General features: G+C 41.1%; 1 protein-coding gene across 1 annotated transcript in view; it reads left to right on the top strand.

The window, feature by feature from the left end:
* RECQL2 (RECQ helicase L2) overlaps window positions 1-25248 on the top strand; it is a 280758-nt gene that overhangs the window by 194100 nt on the left and 61410 nt on the right. The window contains exon 16 of the mRNA XM_089454855.1: window positions 10142-10249. Coding sequence (XP_089310981.1) covers window positions 10142-10249 — 108 coding nt within the window. The remainder of the gene's footprint in view (window positions 1-10141; window positions 10250-25248) is intronic.

The following is a 25248-nucleotide window of genomic DNA, read 5'->3' as shown; positions in this document are numbered from 1 at the left end:
TTGTCCTGTCAGGTCCCAATGCCTCTTGGTGACTAATGTCTGCAAATACTACCTCCCTGTTGGTTACCTGCACATATGTATGCCCCTCATCAATGGCTGACCCCAATGACTGCTGCTCATCCTCCTCCACCATGGGCTCAATATGAGCCACTAGCTAACTCTCCAAAAGTGGCCCATCATGCATACTATGCTCCACTGTGTGCTATGCATGCTGACTCATCGAACAGGGATGTATATTTGGGTTGTCATCAACATATCTACAGGTCTGCTCAAGCCCCTCTATTTGCTCACGATGCTGGATCACCATTGATATCTCACCTTCTTGGTCTCCTCCCCTCGTGGGAATAATTTGCTGCTGATCAAACCTATCCACCAGATAGTTATGCATACTGCAACTGGTGTCATCATCTCCACATGCTTGCTAATGCTCTTCAGAAGAATCCTCATCTGGATAGTCAGGATGAGTCTCTCCCTGATCTACCTCTGTCATCCCCACTATGTCACTCAAGCATGAATGGTCAAGTCCCCAAGGTTCCTTGCAGATGAAGCAAAAACCATTTCTCCTTAAATCGTTCCTGCTGCATGTCCCATCAACTCTCAGCTGCTCCTCCCTGGTCAATTGCCTCTTGAGAAAATTTATGTTCTGCTTAACCAATGTTTCAGCTAGCTCATAAGCAACATGTGAGACTAACTGTTCTCTCCTCCAGATGGACAAGAATCGAGACTGCAACTCTGGACAAATGGCATCACAGCCTCTCATACATGATGACAAGATGGACTTCATGTGTGTTTGACTAAGTCAGGATGATGTCTCCTAATGCTGAAAAAGCATTGGAACATGTGCAGTATCAAGTCATCACACACTAGATCAAACATGATTTCATAAGTCCTAGTCAAGGCCATAATTTCCAAGACCTGAAGCTTCTTCTCAAATGTAGGACCCACAGAATTATCCAAGTCTCACAAGGTTTCTACCAGTTTAAGATGCAATTGGAATTTTGACCCCTTCACAAGGTTCCTCCAAGAACTTGCGTTATATGAGAGCAAGCATAGCTGGTTTTAGAGCCCAAATTAGTTTCTTCCCTTTTAACTGGTTCACTTCGGAAAGGAGTGCATTTAGTTCATCTAGCTTGAAAAGGACTTTCCATGTGACCTTCATGTGTTTTAAATCTGTCTGAAGTGCAAGGATTTTGTGTTCAATGTCCAGCTCTTTCCGCAAATCCCTTGGTTGTTCTTCTTGGAGAATGACATAGACCCCTCTTGATAAATGTTTGTTGTCTTGCTTGGGTTTACGGTCCAATGATGCATGGTGGTTCAAGGAACTAACTTCTATATTGTTCAATCTTTTCAAGCGTTTTGTGAGGGTCTCCATAGTTTAGCCCAACAATGATAGGTACATTAAGCTAATTCATATACGACTCTGACGATAGTACATCAATCTCCTCATGAAATTGACTTAGCAACACTATATCAAAGGGACATAAAGTGGTTGCATACATACATGAATTTTGATCAGCATGTAAAGACATACTCTCTCCTCTCAACACTATACCCTCAATACATCAACCATCAAACCCTCATGACAGTAGACAATCACATCACACCATACAATGGATAGTTGCATATATCACAAGCAAGCACTGACCTCAATTACAAACCCTGGCTAGAACACTTTATGCAGATGAAAGGAAGACTCCAACAATATTGAGTACTAGAAAATACTCAGAACCATTCACACACATTAAAAGAGCCACCTACAATATACTTAATCACTGGAAATAACTCAGGGGTGCTGGCAATGTATAAAAGAAAATTTTGAGTTTATAAAGATAAATATATAGTGCAAAATAGAGGAACCTGGAGTTTACGTCAACCCCCCTCTTTGACACACAGGAACATTTCAAAATTTGTGGATGATATTCTTAGTTACCTATTTCAGGCATAGTGCTAACGTACATCTCTTGGTTCGATAACCTGAGCCACCAACTTCGATCTTCCACAATTGCAATTCCGCCTGCACGCGTGAATGCACCAGTGGGTATCGCTCCTTTATTTTGCTAATCCTCCTAGGATCCACGTACATTCATACTTTTCCAACTCCAGTAACCTTGGTCAACGCTATAAAGGTTCACGTTCTAGTCCAAAACTTCCGTTCTAGTAGTGATAAACACTGGAAAAATTGTGCTTTGTCTAACCATGTGTGCACATTACCGCTTCATTAATCTCTGCATTCTACATTCAGGCTCTGCAGGCAGCTTTGCTACCAATCCTCATGCATAGCGGCTACGTACCATACGCAAGTGCACTCCAGAGAGGGATCACTAAAACTGATTCTATTCAAGACAATTGCAAGACTATGACGCCATGAAGAGTTTATGCATGACGTTGATTTCTGTTGGAGTGAGAACGATATCCCACGATCTCCTGCATAATTAATTTCCTACAGTTATTATAAGTTAGATCTGATCTAACCGTTGCACCCCGCCTCACACGTGATTTAAGTTTTGCCAACTCAACAAGAAGTCGAACTAAGAGTTCACTGCAGCGCGTGTATCCATGCTCGCGACATACAACTGTCTGAATGTCAAACATGACCCATACGTCGACTCATGACCATGGGAACCAGATTTAAGACCACTTCAATAAAATGCACTTGATTTTGCGCAGGGACCACACGCCCAACAATGGATAATTTCTGCTGTGATTTACTTCAACGCACCAAATTTCGGTAATTCTTAGGAAGCGATCCTCAGTCAAATGTTGGTCTCGGTTAGCAATTTACCAGACTAGCGGCTTGGATGTCTCCTTTTGATGGATTCGGCCCAACCGGTAATGAATTCCCTGTTCAAAACACTAAATCGACCAAGGCATTAAGCGCACAACCTGTGGGTTGACATGACGCTCAAGCGTATACCCTATTCATGCTTGCAATCTGTTCCAGGAGTTCACACAACTGGTTGACATTGCATTGCTCCTTAACCGCCTCACGCACCAGATACCTTCAACCCAACAATCACAATGATTACTATTCCTCTTCAGATCGGTTTTTTACACAATCATTGGTATGCTCTGTACAAATTCCCCTTTTTGACCATACATTGAATGCTACATAGGATCTACGTCCCCTGTATAATCTAGTCGGCCTGGCACATATGAATTTGGCTTCAGCAAGATATAGTGATTACGACTCTGTTCTTACCCAGTAGTTGGTATGCTCTGTACAGATTCCCCTTTTTGACCATACGTTGACTGCTACATAGGATCTATCATCTCTACGTCCCCTATACAATCCAGTCAGCCTGGCATATATGAATTTGGATTTAGCAAGATATAGAGATTACGGCTCTTTGAGCGACCAGAATAAATCAACCTCTGCACAATAATAATATTGGCAAATGTCCAACAAAAATAGAGGATGCTCAGAAAATCAACCCTTGGGATAAGGGTTTCGCCCCCATAAAGTTTTGCTCCAAAACATCCCTATTAATGGTAATGGGAGACCCTCAAAAATTTTGGTTCAACTGAATAAATCTTCCAATACCCCCAGACTGGCAGGATGCACAACTCTGATACCACTATAATAGTATAATATCCCAAATGGGATATTTTGCTAATTATGCAGAAATTTAACTCAACCAAAATTTCACCATAAAATTACTATTCAATTGACAAAATATTGCCATGGAAAATTTAACAGGTAGAGTGCATGCAATTAATAAGATGATAAGCATAAATAATCTCATCTTTTATTATAATAGAAACTGGGGTTTACATGATGATACAATAAAATAACTTAGATGGAAAATTGGGCTCAAGAATCTGCTCCAACATTGTGCTGGCCCTCCCAAAATTGAACTGAAATATCATTGTTGAGCTCTCGTGTGAATTTTAGATGAATTCACGAAGGGGAGATGGTTACTCTCCCACTCTCGCTGAATCACCGGAGGGTTTCTGTCCTGGGGCTACCAATGAAGCAGAGAACCGGGTTCTCAACCTCTCATACAAGAAGAAATATCAAATCCAAGATGTCCTCCAATTTCCTCCTCTTTTTACAAATTTGATGGACCCCTCTAGAACCTCCTATTTTATTATTATTTTAATTATGGAGCACTTTCCCTCTTTTATTTCAATTAAAATATCCTTTTTAATGTGGAAAAAAGGTTAAATTGGCGACCATGCTTCCTCAAGTCACTGAAAATCACTTCTAACCAACCCATCTTGCAGATCTTCTCATTCCAGTTCCAACGAGCAATTACACTAAGGTGTTCCATCAAGTATTCCTCTTGGAACACCACCTTAAGCGTAATTAATTGAGTTAGGTCCAATAATAACCTGTTTTCGAAAGTTGTCGTAATGCAACAGAACAAAAGGCAAGTTGTGCAAATGATGGAACACGCCAAGCAAATGCCATCGGATTCCATAGAAATTCCTCAAAATCCCATGGAACATCTCCAAAAGCTCTTGGGCCTGCGGATGACGTAAACCTGCACCTGTGACCTGTCTGCCTCCAACCCTGAAAGTCCATCCTAGCCATGCCATAAGGAACACCAGAAAAAGGAACATCACAGATGTGTGCTTGATGAAGTCCACTTGCTCCATTAGTTGATGCACTGTTTCCTTTTCCTGGAATTCCACAGGCACCAAACTCATGGAAAATATCAGATTGGGAGCTGTAGATAAAGTGCCTTTGCTGAAATTAGAACATGGATCAAAGTTTAATGTTTGTTTCTCTAACATTTGAATTTGTCTCTTTTAGTGTAAGTGTCCATTATAATAACATTTTGAGAAATCTATTGGTTTTCCATGTCATAAACTTTTGAAGTGACCTGAAAAATGGAAATTCTGTTCCCAATTGTAACATCCTCATGTCATCAGAGAATCTTGAGTAGTTCCTAAATGCATTTTTGACAAGTCAGGCACTAGTCATTAGCTTCCATGTTTCAAAGATCACAAGAGGCCATTTGACTGGGTTCTATGCCTAACCTTGGAATTCTGCCCTGAATCCCCATTCCAATGGTGAGATAGATCTCCATTACTTAAAAACGTCTGAATGCAAATAATTTAGACATTTGTGGAGGAAGGGGATCGATTGAATGTGTCAGACCTCTTCCCTTCAAAGCCGTAACTGTTGACTAGATGTGTCCACATTGTGAACTTGATGTTGAAGTTTCTAAGTTTGCTTAGTTTAGAAACCCTTCATGCAATTTTTCTGATTTATTCCTACCTACTTGTTATTTTCTTTAACAATTTATTTACAAAGTAAATACTGAAAATAAACACCAGTGCACGCTCAACATATTACAGATCAATGACTAAAAGAAACAAGAACAAACACACCACATGACACCATTATTTTTGGACCAATGTCCCCGGAAAAACCCAATGCGGGAATATCGGTGCAGCTATCTGAGGGTTTTCTTATTAAGCAATATCAGAGTACAATCTGGGTGCCGAAACTGGCCTACCAAACAGAGAATTTCCTTAGCAGCTATACCTCACAGTTTGAGAGAAATCTCCTTGCTGAAACCCCGGAAAATCCTTCCGGCAACTCCTCAGCACAAAACTGCTCTACAACCCTAGCGTCTGCCCAATCTGGACTGCGTCAGCCCCTCTTTGTCTCATGCTAGCCTCGCCTCAGCACTTCTAGGCCTGCGTCAGCCCCAGGAGGCCCTGCGTTAGCTATGGGAGCCTCTGTCTCAGCTGCGCTGGCCCCTTTGGTGCTCTGCGCAGCACTTGGCTGCCTCTACGTGGCCTTGTGTGAGCCCTTGTTGGCTCTGCGTCACTCTCCTTGGCTGCTACGTTGCTCTCCCGGCACAATCTTTGTCTTTTCTGTTTCTCTGTACTCAATGCCTCTCAACTGCTCTCACGATCATGATTCTATCTCTCTTAGCAAACTCCGCTCTAGAGAATAGAATGACTGATCATTGGTGTACTCTCCAAGTGACCCTCAAGCCTCCTCTTATACTTTTCCTATTGACATCTCAATGACCGAGATTAAGTCACTAATCAACGGCTAAGATTAGATCTAGCTTGATCCATGTCTTTTGGACCACTCTAACACAAATTCTTATTAATACACATTAATATTTTATTTTCCCTAAGTTTAGACTTACGGACTCCATTAAAAATATTAATTATTTTAATATCTCCTGATATGTTTAAAATCTGCCCAAACCCTTTCTGGGTATTGGAGATCTCATGTGCCCCAACCTCTCCACCAAATTTCGTGGCTAGAGCACATCCGATGCTACCCCAAATCAACACTCCCTCTTAGCGAGGATTGTGGTCTAGCAATACTCCTCAATGAGTATTACTTTGATCATTCGGCATCGGTACCTGTGCTGATGCTAGGCCTTCCTGCCCAACATCCTCTGCATTGCTGCATGCTATATTGCTGCCCATGGTTCTGCCACTGCCACTGCTGCATTTGTACGACAACTCCCTCTGCATCCGTGCTGCTGCTGGTTCTTCCTTCCAGTACTACGTCTGCACTGCACCTCCTCTCATCATGTTGCATCGTGCTGCCCACTGCTCTATTGCAACTCAGTTACTAAGAAGTAAGTAATTGATCTCCCAACTGACTTCCCCGTTGGGGTAGAAACACCCTCTGATGTTGAATCTCCCCTTGCTACTGACAAGTGCTCCCTCTTTGACTTCTGCGCTGCTACAACAAATCTCTTGCATCTTGCACCGTTGCACACCTCTATGTGCCGTTGTGCACTGGTGCAATACCCCTGTGCCTCTCGCACTGCTGCAGCCTACTAGCTTTGCGTTGTCTCGGGATTCCTGCACTATAGCTCTCTCTGCCACTCCATCCGCATCCGTCTCTACCCACTCAACAATCCTGCTACTCCTCGTCGGGGCTCCCATAGCAAGGTCTAATCCAAGAGGCTGGGTACCTCAAGGATCCTGCCCCTCATCGCCTGTAGTCTGCCTGAGTACAGCTCGATGTCTCCCCACTTCCGCTCAAGTGTTGCGTGTGCACTCATGGCACAATCATCGTTTGTCAAAACTTCCTTCTCTGCCCGTGCTGGTGCTGCCTTAGTCTCCGAAGACTCTCCCTTACTCTTCTTTCTTGGGCACTGGGTCGCATAATGACCCATCTCCCCACAGTGGAAGCACTTGATCTTAGAGAGATCTTTCTTCTTCCGCTTCTCTTCCTTTCCCTCAAATGCTAGGGCCACATCCTCCTCCTCTTGATTGACCTTGATCCCTTTGCTGCTGCTACCTATCTTCGACTGCCGTCTGATCTCTTCTTGGCGAAGAGCTGCCCACATCTCGTCCCAAGGTAGGAGAGTCCCTCTGCCCATGATACTCTGGACAAACACTTCCCAATCTTCTGAGACAACATTTAGCGCTGTCCTTACCATAAGCTCCTGATCCGGTGTCGCTCCTATAGTAGTCAACTGGTCTCGCATCTCATTCAATCCTCTGAGGAAGGTGTCAATCGATTGACCCTTCTTCATCTGATACAACCTCATCTGGTTCTCGACCAACATTCTTCTCTGCACAAAAGTATGCTGGTACAGGTTCTTGAGAGCCTCCCACATCTCAACTGCCATTCCTTCTCGGCTATATGTGGTACCACATGATCCTTGACCCCGTCAGGGATAATGCATTTGGCCCTCGCCATTGCCTTGTCATACTTGTCGTTATCATTGGGGTAGACTGGGATAGCTATAACCTTGAAGGCGAAGTTCTTGACACGATTCCTATCAAGCACTGATAAGATTCTGGCCTTCCAACTGCGAAGTTTGATGCTCCGTCCAGTCTATCCTAGTCTCTTACCCCGTGTAGTGCCATGACGCTCCTCTACTTCCCTCCTGGAAGTTCTCTGTTCGACACCTCTGAGTCTCTACTTCCCATCTGGAGGTTCTCTTCCGGACTCCCTCTGAGTCCTAATTTCCCTCCTGGAAATCCTTCTGCTGCTTGTCGAGATGCCCCCTACTCTGATCGTCTTGTGCAACTGCACTGCTAATCCAGGTTCCGCGGCTATAAATCCTCGGTAACAACTCCTCTGGGCCTGTTCTGTCAGGTACTGTTCTGACTACAGTACCTCACCATCTCCACTCTGCAATATCTCTGTAGCCTTCTAGACTCCAGCAACTGCCTCTCTATGAACTGCGTCAACCCCTCTCTGCCTCATGCTGGCCCTGCGTCACCCCAGATGGGTCTGCGTTAGCCCTGGGATGCCCTGCATCAGCGTTCTGGCCCTCTGCGTCAGCAACGCTGGCGTCTCTGAGGCTTTGCGTAACTCCCAGCTTCTTCTGCATGGCTCTGGCTGGCTGTGCGTCACACTTCTTGGCTTCTGCTCTGCTAGAAACAACTTCTGTCACCTCGGGACAACTGTTTTCTGCTGCTATTGCTCCGCTTGGTTGATGTCTCTTAGTCCTTCTGTGATCTGCAATCACCCTCTGATACCATGTTGAAGTTTCTAAGTTTACTTAGTTTAGAAACCCTTCATGCACTTTTTCTGATTTATTCCTACCTACTTGTTATTTTATTTAACAAGTTATTTACAAAGTAAATACTGAAAATGAATACTAGTGCATGCTTAACATATTACGGATCAACAACTAAAAGAAACAAGAACAAACACACCACATGACACCATTATTTTTGGACCAATGTCCCTGGAAAAACCCAATGCGGGAAAAGCGATGCAGCTATCTGAGGGTTTTCTTATTAAGCAATGTCAAAGTACAATTTGGGTGCCGAAACTGGCCTACCCAATAAAGAATTTCCTTAGCAGCTATAGCTCACAGTTTGAGAGAAATCTCTTGGCTGAAACCTCAGAAAATCCTTCCAGCAGCTCCTCAGCACAAAACTGCTCTGCAACCCCAGCGTCTGCCCAATCTGGACTGCGTCAGCCCGTCTCTATCTCACGTTGGCCCTGTGCTAGACTTTCTAGGCCTGCGTCAGTCCCAGGGGGTGCCGTGTCAACTCTGGGAGCCTCTGGTCAACTGCGCTGGCCCCTCTAGTGCTCTGCGCAGCACTTGGCTGCCTCTGCGTGGCCCTGCGTGAGCCCTTGCTGGCTTTGTGTCACCCTCCTTGGCTGCTGTACTGCTCTTTCGGCACGATCTCTGCCTTCTTTGTTTCTTTGTACTCAATGCCCCTCAGCTGCTCTTCCGATCATTGATTCTATCTCTCTTAGCAAACTCCGCTCTAGAGAATAGAATGACTGATCATCTGGTTTACTCTCCAAGTGACCCTCAAGCCTCCTCTTGTACTTTTCCTGTTGACATCTCAACGGATGAGATTAAGTCCCTAATCAGTGGCTAAGATTAGATTTGGCTTGATCCATGTCTTTTGGACCACTCTAACACAGATTCATATTAATACACATTAATATTTTATTTTCCCCAAGTTTAGACTTAGGGACTCCATTAAAAATATTAATTATTTTAATATCTCCTGATTTGTTTAGAATATGCCCAAATCCTTTCTGGGTATTGGAGATCTCATGTGCCCCAACCTCTCCACCACATTTCGTGGCTAGAGCATATCCGATGCTACCCCAAATCAACACTTGATTGTCGTAAATGGAGATTGTTGAAGATAAACCCAAGGGATAGAATAAAAGTTCACCATCCCATTTATTTTAACATCTCTTCTTCCAACTTTGATGCACCATTAGTGTTTGTGTTGCCTTCCTTGTTGAGGGTTCTTAGGATGTTTGGAAATTGGATTTCCTTGCAGTTGTAGAGTTTTTCCTTGATTCTTGCTATGATTGTCATTGTGATGAGCTTGTTATCATTTAAGAGATTATTACCATTCTTGAATGGGTTGATGATAGAGGAGTCTCCAAAGATATTTTGAGCTCTCACATTTAAAGGGACTGCAGCTTTAATTCCCTGAAGGAAGTCATATGCCTCTGTGTGGTTATTTGGAGGTGTGCCAAGACTGCATTTATAGCTCAGTTCTTGAGCTCCTCTGGAAACATAAATGATACCCCGCTGCACCTGCCACCCCTTAAATCTTTCCAAATGGCCTATAATTTATATTTGTTTACTTTGGCCTAATTTATGTTTGTCCAGTCTAAAATTGTGGTGAACCTTAATTTTAGTCTGCAACTTTTAATCGTTATGTTTGATGTACTGCTTTATGTATGGATGTTTACTGACATATGTGCTGGGAACAGCTCATGCAAGGTCTCTGGTATCCTTGGTGAATGAAATTCAAAATAATGACCAACGGGCTACTTTGCTGCAATTGGTTGATAACTGGAAGACAAAGTGCCGACAAGCAGGTTTGTTCTCTTGGTGCTTTCATATACCATATTCCTTCTCTGAAATATTGCTGCAGAATTTATTGTCTTTATTGTAATCAGAGAATATATCAAACAGTCAAAGACATCCTTTACTGGTGTCAGATTTGAATTTAAGATTTGACTTTTGTATAAATGTCTACTACAAGAGTGGCCAATGTTACTTCAATAATTACAATAATATAAGTGAATGTTGGGAGTACTAAAAGATTCTCCCAAAAATTGAGAACTAAGATTGAACAATGAATGGTATCGGGGGAGCCAAAAGGAAAAAAGTGGGGAGGGAGCATGAGATGAAATGGTGGTCTTGTAAGAGAACCAATGAGGTACAAGAAAGCCCATAGGAGAAAAGATGTGCAACGAGTCAGGACCCAAAGAAGGGCACACAGGCAGAAATCCTGAGCTATAAATGTTGATACCTAGAAGTTCTACAATCGTCCAACGCTGGTAAAAAATTGGTCAGGTGATTTACACCAGGCTGTGCTGTCTGACAAACCTTGTAGGGGAGATTTGGCCAAAATATCTCTTGTGACAAAACCATCCAGAGGCTGAATATAAGAGTTGATGAGTTTGGAGTTTACAACAGAGGAAGCCCTGTCCTTGAAAGTACGTCTTTGATCTTCATACTTCAGAGATTTTTGAAATGCTCTAATACCATGTGGACACCTTGTGAATCTATCTTTGATTGCAAATTCACAACTTTCACCTCAACCTTGAGGTTTCTTGAATCTATTTTTCTGGACATTTAACTTTAGGGTTGAATCTGAAATATTAAATTACTGTAGCAAATACTTCACTCCTCTTCAACCTCCTTACAAAGCAGCCCAAGCAAAATAAAATACCAAACAAATCAATCACTTAATAAAATCTGCTCAATCTTATGCCAAAATTGGCATGCATATCCAGCCGTGGAAAGTTGAAACTCGTCAACCATGGAGATAACATATGCTGAAATTCAAATCTGCAAGTACACAAAATTTGGACAGCTTGTTTCTTTTCTCTTTAATGTGTTAATAAAATAAAATACTTGTAATATTCCAAGGTGAACACCATTATGATTGTAATAAATGTGAGATTTTGTTTTATTTTTTAGAAGGTAGAGGTAGTCATAATATAAAACACTCCATATTTATAATTCTAGGGATATTTAGTATATCGGGAGATGATCTCACCAAGATACAAACCAAAGTGGTGTTTATATGTCGTTAATTATTATTAATAAAAATAGGATATGTAGTCATGTTTGGCATGTATAGCTCCAATACAATGATTACCATTTACCCAATTTCTTGATTTTCTATTGGTTATCGATTTTCCTACTCTACAAATGCCGTTTTGCTTATGATCCCTACTCTAGGCCTTGTTACCCGTTATAATGGCAAGGGGCACCTATGTGTCATTGCAGCATTTTTAACACCATTATAAACCGAAGATCACTAGCTAACGCCTTGTGAAAACCATGTGAGGCCTTGTATTAGGTGTCCTAGATCTTGTTGGTTGGACCATAACTGGTCCTTTTGATTTCATCTTTGTTCTTTCTTTCTTGGATATGATTGGAGGACCTTGGATGGGCTTATGTGAGGACTCATGGTTTTAGAGGAGCCTTGCTTTTATATGGGTGATCACTAGTGTATGGGCCAATCTAGCTCAAGTCAGGTGCACTTATGTCCTTCCACACGGTTATGTGTCTATTGAGTTTGTAGGGTGCCTTGGCTTTGTTGTAGTATCTCGAAGCTGTTTCTCATACATGACAATCTAGCAGTTAGCAACATGTCATGTTCTCCAGGTAGTTCACACTTCCCAATGCAGAAAGCTCCCCGAAGTCAAATAATCAACTTATTGTTAGGTTGTAGAGCTTGATGAGAAGATGTCATGCCATGTGGAATTTTACCAATCAGTGAAGGCATGCTCAAGATATGGTTGGTCAAAGCTTGTTAATAAGTACTACAAGTTTTCAAGGGGCAAAACATGGGCACGTTTGAAAGAATTTGACAAGCAATATGTCAAAATTGGTCTAGAAAATAAGAGGAATCAAACTCATGTCTCAGTTGAAGCAAGACACAAATGAAATCAGGTTGAGTTATAGCAAACTTAGGTGGAAAAAAAATTCAATTTTGTCAAGGTATTGGAGATCAGGTATAAATATGGCAAGGTTGAGTTTGGTCTAGAAAAGAAGAGGAATCAAACTCATGTCTCAGTTGAAGCAAGACACAAATGAAATCAGGTTGAGTTATAGCAAACTTAGGTGGAAAAAAAGTCAATTTCGTCAAGGTATTGGAGATTAGGTAAAAATATGGCAAGGTTGAGTTTACTAGTCATCAAAAGCCAAGTGAACTAACAATTAGAGCTTCAAACTAGCCATTTGAAAAGCCAAGTGAACTAACAATTAGAGCTTCAAACTAGCCATTTGGAAAGTCAAGTGAAACGTTAGGGCATCTGTGGACCCTTCTTCAACATCCAAATCGCAAAGAAAAAGGGGCATGAGCTTCTAAAGAAATTGTTGAATCATTTTGTTAAAATAGTCAACTAAGGTCAAATTCCACTATAGACAGCGCCTCTATATGAGATGATGATGACATTGGATTCCTCTTCTCGAGAGGACCAATTTTGACCTAAGGCATGATGGATTGTGACAAGCATAAATGTATTTTTGAAGTCAAGCCCACAATCTTGGTTTTGGTCAAGGTTGGCCCCACAATCATGTAGGCTCTTGAAGGCCAAGAGACATGATCTTTGACCCACATTGACTTGTGTAAATATAAAATGAGTTCACTCCATTTTGGCATTATCACACACATGATTTTCTCTTTTCTCTCATGGTGGATTCGACTTTCTTTGGGTAGTTATCTATCTCCCACAAATGTGAATTTTTGGAGGACAAATTTCCTGTGATTTTTTGCATTTGACATTTCCTGTACACAAAGCAACGTTGACTAGCATTGACTAGGCACTTTGACCAACTGTTTGACTGTGATTTTGATGGATCATTACTTTGCCAGATAGGCCGCACTTGTGGCCACAGGAACCGAGGCAAACTGAGGTGTTTGACCCGTGTTGACCGCAGGTCTGAGGTAGGTTTGACCGTAGACTATTGACCAAGTTTTGACCAGATTTTTGAAGGCTACGTTGAGTCTTGATAGCATTTTGATTGCCGAGAGAGAGCAATTTTCTTTCTCCTTTGACGGAATAGATTGGGCTGATTTGACTGGACCGTTGGCTGCTGACTGGTCAGGGCAACTTTGACTGCTCTTGACTTTTGCAGATGTGACTTTGACTTTTGGACAACAGATTGGGATTATCTATGGAAAGTCAATCTATTGACTTTGACTAATGTATCATTGTACTTATGGATTTTGCTCTTTCTGAACATTTGATATTATCGAGAAGAAAAGATCTGTGGGTTTTCCCCCTTGTGGGGTTTTGCCCTTGTTTAAGCCTAAATCATGGTGTCCTCTTGTCTTGGCTTTTATTTTTGCATTTAGGGTTGTTGTTCTTGCATCAGTAACTGTCATATGATAATTTATTAATGTGATTCCTAATGGAGATCTAATGGGCTATTAGATTAATAAAGTAACTGTCCTAAGCAAAGAACATGTTAAGCTAAAATTAACATGGTATCGGAGCTAGGTGAGGTCAAGCCCAAGCAAGAGGAGGAATGTAATCACAAGAGATGTTGTCAAGTTTCCTTGAAGTCAAGATGAAGCAGTGGACTGTTAATGCATTTGAGGTATCTTGTTGCAAGCCCTAGAAACATGAGAGATCTCGCAAAATAATGAAGTCTGGTATATGCAATAACTGGGCTAAATAGCTCATGAAGGCCATTAATCAAATCTGAAGATTCTAAAGTCGTCCTTCAACAACTAAGCTACCTATCATGATAAGAAGTCTATGAAGAGTTTTTTTTAAGAATTTTTTGATCTGAGTCCAATCTTCTACTTTGTTAAAGCAACCAACAGTATGTTTGAAGATCTGATCCCTTTGCCACCTCTGCATCAAAATTCTGAAGCTAGCAGCCCTTCCATCCAATCACTTGTGCTCACATAAATTCAAGTCTTCTGAAAAGGATGTCCAACAAGCAAATTTGTTGAGGATCAAATTAGTGAAAGTTTGATGGAAGGGCTACAATCAAGGTATGTTGTGTTAATTATGACTCTAAGGATACATATATTTATTTGGATTTGATTGATGAATTAAAGAGAGTCCTGTGAAGCAATTAAGAACCGAGCTATTGACCTAGTTCTCTGAACCATTAAGAGGGAGTCAAGTGTTCTTATTGTTTTGAGCACAAGAAGCACTAAAAGGTTTGCTATTGATCCAGGTGGCTCCAGAGACACACAGAGGACAAAGAGGGCTTATTGAAGTTTGAAAATCAAAATGATCATAATGCTTTCGAACCAGGACCAGAGCATAGATCTCGTCGTCTTGATCGTGGTGGTGTGAACGGTTCGTCAAACCGAGTCCGTATGCGAAAGTTAGGAGCAGTCAAAGTTTGGTTGAATTTTGCTGACTGGGTAGGCTGAAGGAGGCAGCAATTTGGACAAAATCCGACCACTAGATTCCATCCAACCTGGGCCAAATACCGGGCAAATTTGTGGCTTGTTTAATTTGTCCCCTTCAGTCATTTTTTGAATTATTGAAAATGACTATTAATTTAAAAAAAAAATAAAAAAAATAAAAATATATATATATATATATATATATATATATATATATATATATATATGGTGGCGAGCCATGACCTCTACGACTGCCGTCAAACCCTAAAACCACATTAACAAAAAAATATTATTAAAATTGGTTGACGGGCCATGATCCCTGTCGGCCCCTCCAACCGAACCCCGCATATCATGTTAAACATAATGTTAATATGGGGTGGGCGCGGGCCACCTCTGGTGGACCCGGCCCACACCCCAACAACCACGCTAATTAATCGCCATACGTTAAGGTAAGGCCAACGGGGATCGGACCTGCTCGGCCCACATGGGACAGGCCCCACCGGGCGGCCCCATAAGGTGGCACCTAACCAAACCACCAACCACAGCCCATCAAACCATTATTGCACCAACGAAACCTCAAACATAAAAACAATGCCATTTAATTTGGTTGAGGGAGGTTATGGGGGCGGGTCGCCCAATGCAGACACGACCCCCTAAAATAACACATGTGGACTTTTTAAAAACAATAAAACCTTAAACATGGAGGAGGCGGGTTTGACCACCTGACCTCCTCCACCAAACTTGGGGATGTTAACCGTTACACCAAACAATGTTTGTTGACAAATCTGCCCGGAAATTTATATAAACCCATTATTTGCCCAGTGCGCCCAGGATGGAGGAACCAGGAGTGGGCAAGGAAATCGAGGCAATATTTTTTTAATTAATTTATTGCAAGGGGAACCATGACTGAGCGAAATTTTCAGGAGGGTAAAATTTTTGCAGTATCCAAATTGGACAAATTTTATGTTGATCTTACACCTCTCAGCGACATGAACTCGATGGCGCAGTCAGTGTCCTGATCTGAGTATCAGATTTGAAGAGGACCGGAGGAGGGAATCTTTGAGGAATCTAGGGGAATCTAAAAGATTCCTTAAGCCCCAGATTTTCACTTTCTCAGAATTCAGAAATTTGACTATGGATTTTGCACTATTCGACGCCACAAATCTGATGGAGTGTTTAGATTTTCCATTTTCTCATTTCATTTTTCGGTCACTTTTCTAAGTGGAGTGCAGGTGTCAGCATTCATGTGCAAGCAATCATTTCTATGCGATTCGACACCGTGAGATCGATGATCCGAACAGCTTTAGCAGTTTGACATCCTTTTCTTCAGATGGCCCCTGGATGTGAGGTATATGCAGTGTGTTCATGTACTTCTTTTGCTATGCATTGTGCTGCACAGATCCCTGTTTGATGTTTGATGCGGGAACTTGTTTCTTACTTGTTTTCATGATTCTTGCTTGATATGATGCGGAATCATTTGTGGGATGTACTTGTTGTCATGATTTGTCATGTTTCGTTTGAGATCCCTTTGTTGCATGTTGTAGGGATACTCATGTGTCACCATGTATGTTTGCATTGAGATCCCTTTTATGCCATGTCGGCGAGATGCTAATTATCATCATGCATGAGCTTTATGCCATACTGATAGGAGTCCTTTTTGACTGAGAGTTCTTGTAGCAGAACATCTCTTGGCACCGCTCCTGTGTGAGGGCATTTTCCTTGTATGATAGCGACATCACCTCTTATGTACATCATCACTATTGACATCACTTAATGCAGCAAACTACACCATCTTGACACTAGGGCCCGGAGACGTAGTCCCTCCTGGACGAACTCCGTTATCAATGACTTATGTTTTCATGTGTTGATGATTGTCATGTTCCTCTTCTTTACAACATGCAGATGTATTCATTAATGTTCTTTTAAAAGTGCAATTTAACACATCATGAAAGTAAAAGGTCTTGGAAGGGTCCTTCGTCACACCCGGACCCGGATCAGTGGTATCAGAGCGGTCTTTGCGTGGATGTGAATTGCAAGCGTGAACAATGGAACATGCAATGACAGAGGATGAAAAGGCGATGTACGAGACCATGCTCAAAATTTCCAAAAGGGTGGAAATAATGTATGAAACTCTACAACATGACACAGAGCAAAGGGAGCGATTGCAGCTTCAGTTGCGAGCCACGAAAGAGGCCCTAGAAGAGCTGAAGCACAACAACTAGAATCTTCAGACAAAGAACGCTGAATTGAAGATGCTCCTACATGAAGAGAAAGAGGAATTTTTTTTTTGCTACGACAGCTGTAAACTAAGGACGAGGCCTTGGAAAAGCTGCAGCGTGACCCATGTGAGGTAAAAAGCAATTCTCCAAATTCATGTATGTGTTCTGATGATGATTTCGCTGTTTTTGAAAATCATACCACAGGAATTGGCTCCAAACTGTTGAAGAAAATGGGGTATGAAGGAAAAGGCTTGGGTGTTAATGGCCAAGGCATTGTCAACCCCATCAAAGTAGAAGAATTACCCTGTTAAGCAGGACTTGGGTATGTCAGAAAGGAAGTTGGGGAATGCACCGAGACAGCTAGCGAACCACCAACAATAGATGATGAGAAGCCCTCATCAGTTCTTTCCAAATCGACAGAGGAGGTAAAAGATGTTGATTTCCTTTCAGTTTCGTCTTCACATAGTATGATTTCTGTTGGAGATTTGGAGATCCCAATTACAGGGACAAACATAAGGCTCCTTACCAGGACGAGGTACGAGAAGGAAAAAGAACTTGGTGTTAATAACCAAGGCATAGCTCAACCTTTGGAGGTTGTGCATAATCATCGATTTGCAGGCTTGAGATACGCCGAGGGAGAATGCTCGAAGGTGTCAGATTTTTCCGAGAGATCGTCGAAATCGTCAAGGAAAGAGAATGACGGGAACACATCTCCATCATCCCATGGTAGTCTCCATGGTAGGGAAAGAGTTGAGGCAAGCTCTCATCGCCATACTTACACTAGAGATGGCAATGAAAGGTATAACCACTCTTGACATTCAAATGTTCATTTCAATTATAATCATGTTGTTAAAGACGAACATAAATCAAGACATCGAAAAACGTGTACCTTTTGTGGATTACATAACCATACATTTTCTAAGTGTTGGAAAAGAATGTCAGCACACAAAAGGATGAGGCATGAAAGACCCTCTCAACATCAAGTAAAGAAACATGCTAAAAAGATCTGGAGGAAGAAGATGTATTGCAGTCATTCCAACAGAGGTGGCCATCAAAGAGCCACATGTTGGAGGCTCCATCCAGAACAACACCTTAAAGACAAAGTGTCGGTGCATGAACCGGGTGAAACAATTGTTCGACAAGCAAAATCGCCACAGGGGGATGACCCATTCACAACAATAACTGAAAAATGGTTTCTCGACATGTTAGAGTTTCATGGTCGTGCTTTTGTAAATCATTTGTTGCATTTTAAAATGTAAAAGTGATGATGCATTTTCCATCACTTGTTCAAGAACAATGATGTCTAGTATTATTTTGAGTCGCATTTTACACTCTGAAAGTGATGTTGTGTTTCTATCACTTGTCAAAACAAAATAGTGTTTGGCCTGATCTTTGTAAATCATGTGTTGCAGTGATCAAGTGTTTTCCATCACTTGTTGAAGCAACAATGATATGTTGGCCTTGTTTTTGTAGTTGGGGTATTGTGTCCATCTTGATGTAAACTTGACCACCGAGTATGTGCTATAAACTCGTGGCAAAGTGTGGGATGCTTGGGTCATTAGTTGGTCATGAAAGTCAAACATGTAATTTGCAAAAACAATGTACTACAAGTTGAGGTTGCAGGTGTCGGCTCATCGCTTAAGGCTATGAAGAACAAAGGTGAAGGAGATGGAAGCGAGACCTTTTCAGGATGCTTGTGATGCAAACAAGGTACAAAGAAGTTGCAGATTATTTTTTATGCTTTTGGAGGACCGAAAGCTCCTCAGTGGGGAGGATTGATCCAGGTGGCTCTAGAGACACACACAGGACAAAGAGGGCTTATGGAAGCTCGAAAATCAAAATGATTAGAATGCTTTCGAACTAGGACCAGAGCGTAGATCTCGTTGTCCTGATCGCGGTGGTGTGAACGGTTCATCAAATCGAGTCTGTATGCGAAAGTTAGGAGCAATCAAAGTTTGGTTGACTTTTGCTGATTGGGCAGGCTTAAGGAGGCAGCAATTTGGACAAAATCCGCACACCAGATTCCGGCCAACCTGGGCCAGATTCCGGGCGAATTTGTGGCCTGTTTAATTTGTCCCCATCGGTCATTTTTCGAATTTTTGAAAATGACTATTAATTCTAAAAAATATATATATATATATATATATATATATATGGCGAGGATCATGGCCTGCCACCATATATATATATATATATGGTGGCAGGCCATGATCCTCGCCACTGTCGTCGAACCCCAAAGCTGCATTAACAAAAAATTATTATTAAAATTGGCCGACGGGCTGTGACCTCTGTCGGCCTTCTCCAACTGAACCCCGCATATCATGTTAAACATAATGTTAATATAGGTTGGGCGCGGGCCACCTCCGGTGGACTTGTACCACACCCCAACAACCACGCTAATTAATTGCCATATGTTAAGGTGAGGCCGACGGGGATCGAACCTGCACGGTCCACGTGGGTCGGCCCCATAAGGTGGCACGTAACCAAACCACCAACCACAGCTCATCAAACCATTAATGCACCAACGGAACCTCAAACATAAAAACAACGCCATTTAATTTGGTTGAGGGAGGTTATGGGGGCGGGCCGCCCAATGCGGACTCGACACCCCAAAAACAACACATGCAGATTTTTTAAAAACAATAAAACCTTAAACATGGAGGAGGCAGGGTTTGACCACTTGACCTCCTCCACCAAATTTGGGGATGTTAACCATTACACCAAATGGTCTTTGTTGACAAATCAGCCCGGAAACTTATATAAACCCAGCATTTGCCCAGTGCGCCCACGATGGAGGGACTAGGGGCGGGCACGGAAATTGGGGCAGTATTTTTTTAATTAGTTTATTGCAGGTGGAACCATGATTGAGCGAAATTTCCAGGAGGGTAAAATTTTTGCAGTGTCCAAATTGGACAAAGTTTATGTCGATCTTATAGCTCTCAGCGACACGAACCCGATGGCACAGTCAGTTTCCTGATCTGAGTAGCAGATTTGCAGAGGACTCGAAGGAGAGAATGTTTGAGGAATCTAGGGGGAATCTAAAAGATTCCTTAAGCCCCAGATTTTCACTTTCTTAGAATTCAGAAATTTGACAGTCGATTTTGCAGTATTCGATGCCACAAATCTGATGGTGTGTTCAGATTTTCCATTTGTTCATTTCATTTTTCGGCCACTTTTCTAAGTGGAGTGCAGGTCTCAACATTCATGTGCGAGTAGTCATTTCCATGCGATTTGATGCCGTGAGATCGATGATCTGAACAACTTCAACAATTTGACATCCTTTTCTTCAAATGGCCCCTGGATTTGAGGTATACGCAGTGTGTTCATGTACTTTTGCTATGCATTGTGCTGCACAGATCCTTGTTTGATGTTTGATGTGGGATCTTGTTTCTTACTTGTTTTCATAATTCTTGCTTGATGTGATGCGGAATCATTTGTGGGATGTACTTGTTGTCATGATTTGTCATGTTTCGTTTGAGATCCCTTTGTTGCATGTTGATGGGATACTGTCACCATGTATGTTTGCATTGCGATCCCTTTTATGCCAGTTGACGGGATGCTCATTATCATCATGCATGAGCTTTATGCCATACTGATAGGAGTCCTTTTTGACTGAGAGTTCCTGTAGCGTAACATATCTTGGCACCACTCCTGCGTGAGGGCATTTTCCTTGTATGATAGCGACATCACCTCTTATGTACATCATCACTATTGACAACACTTAATGTAGCGGCCTACACCATCTTGACACTGGGCCCGGAGACGTAGTCCCTCCTGGACGAACTCCGTTATCAACGGCTTATGTTTTCATGTGTTGATGATTGTCATGTTCCTCTTCTTTACAGCATGAAGATGTATTCATTTGTGTTCTTTTAAAAATGCAATTTAACACATCATGAAAGTAAAAGGTCTTGGAAGGGTCCTTCGTCACACCCGGATCCGGATCAACTATGCAATGAAGCTATATCTCTTTTACATTCTGGGCATAAGTATGCTTTTGGAGAAGTCTTAGTCTTTTGAAAATAACTTTATTCTCCTAAGAGGCAAAAAAAAGTGCAAGAACATAAGAATATGTCAAAGGTCATTTCATGAAGCCAACCTTGGATTACTCTGTTCTGCGATCTTGTGGCATGGAGGCCAAAATGCTATGGCTTAGTGATCTCTATCTTATATTCTCTCTCTCGCTCTTCAATTCAGACAGTGAATCTGACCTATTCATGCCTTTTTGTTCTCCGAGTTATTGAAGAGAATTTTTTTTTGGTTATTTTGATTGTTTTATCTCAGAAGATGCATACTTATTCCTTATGTTTGGAATAACCAATAAACCTATGTCATGTAAAGCACTGCTATATACTATCACGCTTTGTGAATTTGACCAACCAATATAGGTCCTAGGGGCTGTGATTTCTTCATCTCCGGGCTATAAAAGAAGAAAGGTGGTGGACTTCTCATTCCACATGTTTGTAAGGAAGCCAAGAATCTTTTAAACGATAGTTCTAAGACCCTACATAATTTAAGGAAGCCAAGATCTTGTATGCATATATTTGCAAGCTATGAATTGTAGCCTTGGAAAGATAATCAATGGGCATCCTATGTCATCCATATCAGTAATATCAAGGAACCCTATTCTGTGTATTGAAGAAGAGGTTGAGTCCTTATCAGACTTTAGTGTTACAAGCGCATATATATATATATATATATATATATATGAGTGTTATAAATCAATTCCTTTGAAGTCGACTTGCAAATCAAGAAGGAATATTTATTAATGTCTTGGAAGCCTTCATAAAAGGTGCCTTGAAGTCAATGAAAATATAGGATGCAGTTATGAGAAGGGATGGTCTCTTTAGACATCAATTTGAAAATGATTTTTGAAGAATAGTAAAATCCCTCCATAATGTCATATGGTTGACTAAGCTGCTCATTATCTAGCAATTGATGTGATTTTGTTGAGAAGGTTTAGTGGCAACCCTGCATGTGATCTTATTTTGGTCTAGTAGCTGAAGCAAAGGAAGTTCATCCAAGAAAAGTATGTAGCTCCTTTATGTTGGCACCTTTGGATAAGGGTGATAGTACCCTTGAAAGTCTGACAGATAGAAGAAGTGCAAGGCACTTTGGAGCAAACCCCTATAGCAGCATATATGAACGTAAAATCAGAGGTATAGTATCTAGTGTTGCAAAAATTGCAATATTATCAGCAAATCACGATTTTTTGAGTTTGGCGATATTATCACCCGATTTTTACGTTAATTTATTTTCACAAAAAATCATGAAAATATCCCAATAACTTGAAAAAATCACGATTTTTTGGGAAAAACTCTTTGGGATTTTTTTTTTCTCTGATTTTTTGATGAGGAGGAGCAACAGGAGGAGGAGGTGACAAAACCTACCCTGGCTACCCTTGTCACCAGTAGAGGACGTGGTCTACCTCCTGTAGCTCCTAGTTCTTCAGCTTCTAGAGCACAGCAGAGTTCACTGCCAACTCCACTGGCATCTACATCTAGAGGGAAAGGGAAAGCTATTGCATTTTCTCGCAAGAGGGGCAGAGGAAATCAGTAGTATTAGACTTTAGTTATTTGGTTCATTTCATTGTATATGACATTATGACTCATGATATGAGATACATTATTATATTTTTTGTTGATATTTTGAGGCTAAGTTGGGACTCAAGAGTCAGGACTTACTATTCAGGATATGATTCATTGTTATGTGTGATGTAGCACTAGAAATGATATTACACATCTTATATATTAGTTCTTTTATCATATTTATGTGTCAATGTATTTATTTTATGTTGTAGATGCTTTAGATATAAAAAAAATTGAAAAAAATGAATATTTTTGTATTTTATGATTTTTTACAAATTATTTCCTGATTTTTACGATTTTTTCCCCTCGCCGATAATATCCCGTTAATGATAACTGCAACATTGATAGTATCTCTCAAGGTATGTGCAATGCATTTATTTTTATTTGTTTTAAGGGTCTTTTGATGGAGGGTTTGATTTGAATAAGAACCCTAGATGGTTCGTGGGAAACCCTAGCTCATATACAAAACCCTAATCCTATTATGTTCCCTCATAAGAAACCCCAGGCTTTGTGGATTCTAGGGTATGATTGATGAGGATGATTTCTTGAATTCTATCCTCCATTAGTGTATGAAAACCCTAGATTGTATCTCATGCTTTTATGATCACATATTGTGCTTGGTAGTGCTTGTCTATGGCTATTGCAAGTGTCTCATGAAGAAAGCATTGGCACTGTTGATTTTTGGTATCATCAAATGTGCTCTAAGCCTCAAAATTTGCAGGGATGCTAGGACCCATGTTGCTTGGGAGCGGGAGCGGGAGCGACCATTTTCAGAAGCTCCCGGTTTGGGAGCGAATCCGGGAGCAATTTTTTAAAAATATATATATATTTTTTATATTTTTTAATTTTTGATACATATATGTCAACAAAAGCATGTAGAATGATGAATTAGACATAAAAAACATAAAAAAGCATAGATTGATCATTGAACCATATCACATCAATCATCTAGAAATAATAATCGTCATCAACCATGTCCACAAGTTAGTAAAATACATATTACAACTGCAACATATTGAGTCTCATGAATCATGATTCATCAAATTCAATCTTAAAGTTTCAACTTCAAGCTTTCAAAATTGAAAATTCAATATCATTTATCATCATTGATCACCAAAGTTGTACTTGTAAGCTAAGTTTAACCATTACAAGAAGTAATATCTAAGATATTTCTAAGTCCTAACTTCTAACTGTTAACATGATATGAAATGTTATAAATTTATAAAATGAAACATGAATAATGAAATGAAATGAAACAACTTTAGTCTTTCACGAAGCATCATATTCATAATTCACATCATTACCAATGAGTTATAATTGCTAAGGCCCAACTTCAAACTTCAAATTTTCATTGTCACAATGATATATTGTTTACAAAAAATATCATTATGATATGAAAGAGTCAAGAGTCAAGAGTCAAGGACTCAAAACTCAACAGTTATGAAAACTAAAGTCTAATAGAAACTAAAAAAGACAAGTAAACTATAAATCTACAAGTGGCCCTTGCCATGAGAGTCTCCAGATGTATAAGCAGGTCGTGGTGGTCTTCTAGGAGTCTCTCGCACAGATCGACGACCAGAACTAGAACCTCCACGTGAGGGTGTAGACGGAGGTGGCGACAGCAAAGGAACAAGACTCGGACCTCGAGCATTGCTACTGGATGGTGGAGGTGGAGGTGGAGGTGGCATGGCTGCTGCAACTGCTTCATCTTCATCCCTTACAAGTTCCTCTTCCAGTTCTTCAATATGTACAATGCCATCCTCCAAATTGTCATCCTCTGGGTGATTGTCCCAAATTTTATATGTGGGATCCTCATAAGCCCGATCACAGTAATGAATCAACAACCTCAAGTTGTAGTGCACATAAACCAAGCTTTCTGCTCGGTTTTCATTGAGTTTGTTTCTTTTCACATTATGTATGTAGCTGTAGGTGCTCCAACACCTCTCTGCAGAAGAAGTATTTACAACCTGTGAAAGAACTTTTTTTGCCAATTTTGGCAAAAATCCGTGGCCGCCATATGTTTCCCACCATGTGAGAGTATCAAATCTATCTCTGTCGTCCATTGCATGGAAGTTACCATACAAACCAGTGCCACTGAAGTATCTGCCTATTTCAAGGCGCACAGCTGCACATTCCTCCCTGTCAGGTACCAACTTTTCTAATGCTTCCAAATATCCTTTAGTTACCTCTAGATCTAAATGGGGTTTGGTCCTAACCCCACCCCTTGCTGCAGGTTGGCCCAACCAAGATGTAGAATAGTATTTTGGCGTAAGGATATACACCAAGCAATGTAGTGGAAGATTAAGTCTATTCCACCGTTCACACACAATCATGAATCAGTTTGTACAAGTTGGGATCTCTGTTATGAACAATATCTTTTATTTCCCCCAACATGGTATCCATCTGTTCATACACCTCGCCAATCACTGGTTTGTCTGTATCTGCAAACTGAATCATGTGATAAATGGGCTTGGTGAAATCCAATAGTTGCCTCACACTTGTCCAAAACTGACCATCAAGAGCGGTCTCCTCCACCATTTCAAAACCTCCCATGTTAGCTGCATTTGTAGCCCTTTCCTTTAATACCTGCCAATGTGGACTTGATACCATGCTAGCCAATGCCTCTCTTACCTTCAAAAGGCGCCTGAAGGTGAGGTAATAGCTACCAAATCTGGTCT

The sequence above is a fragment of the Pinus tabuliformis genome, chromosome 7, assembly GCF_031772625.1.
Source record: "Pinus tabuliformis cultivar Carrire ecotype Pingquan chromosome 7, CPIR1, whole genome shotgun sequence".
Taxonomy (NCBI): Eukaryota; Viridiplantae; Streptophyta; class Pinopsida; order Pinales; family Pinaceae; genus Pinus; species Pinus tabuliformis.
Note: the sequence above shows the minus strand (reverse complement) of the source record. Positions and strands in the feature narration are given on the sequence as shown.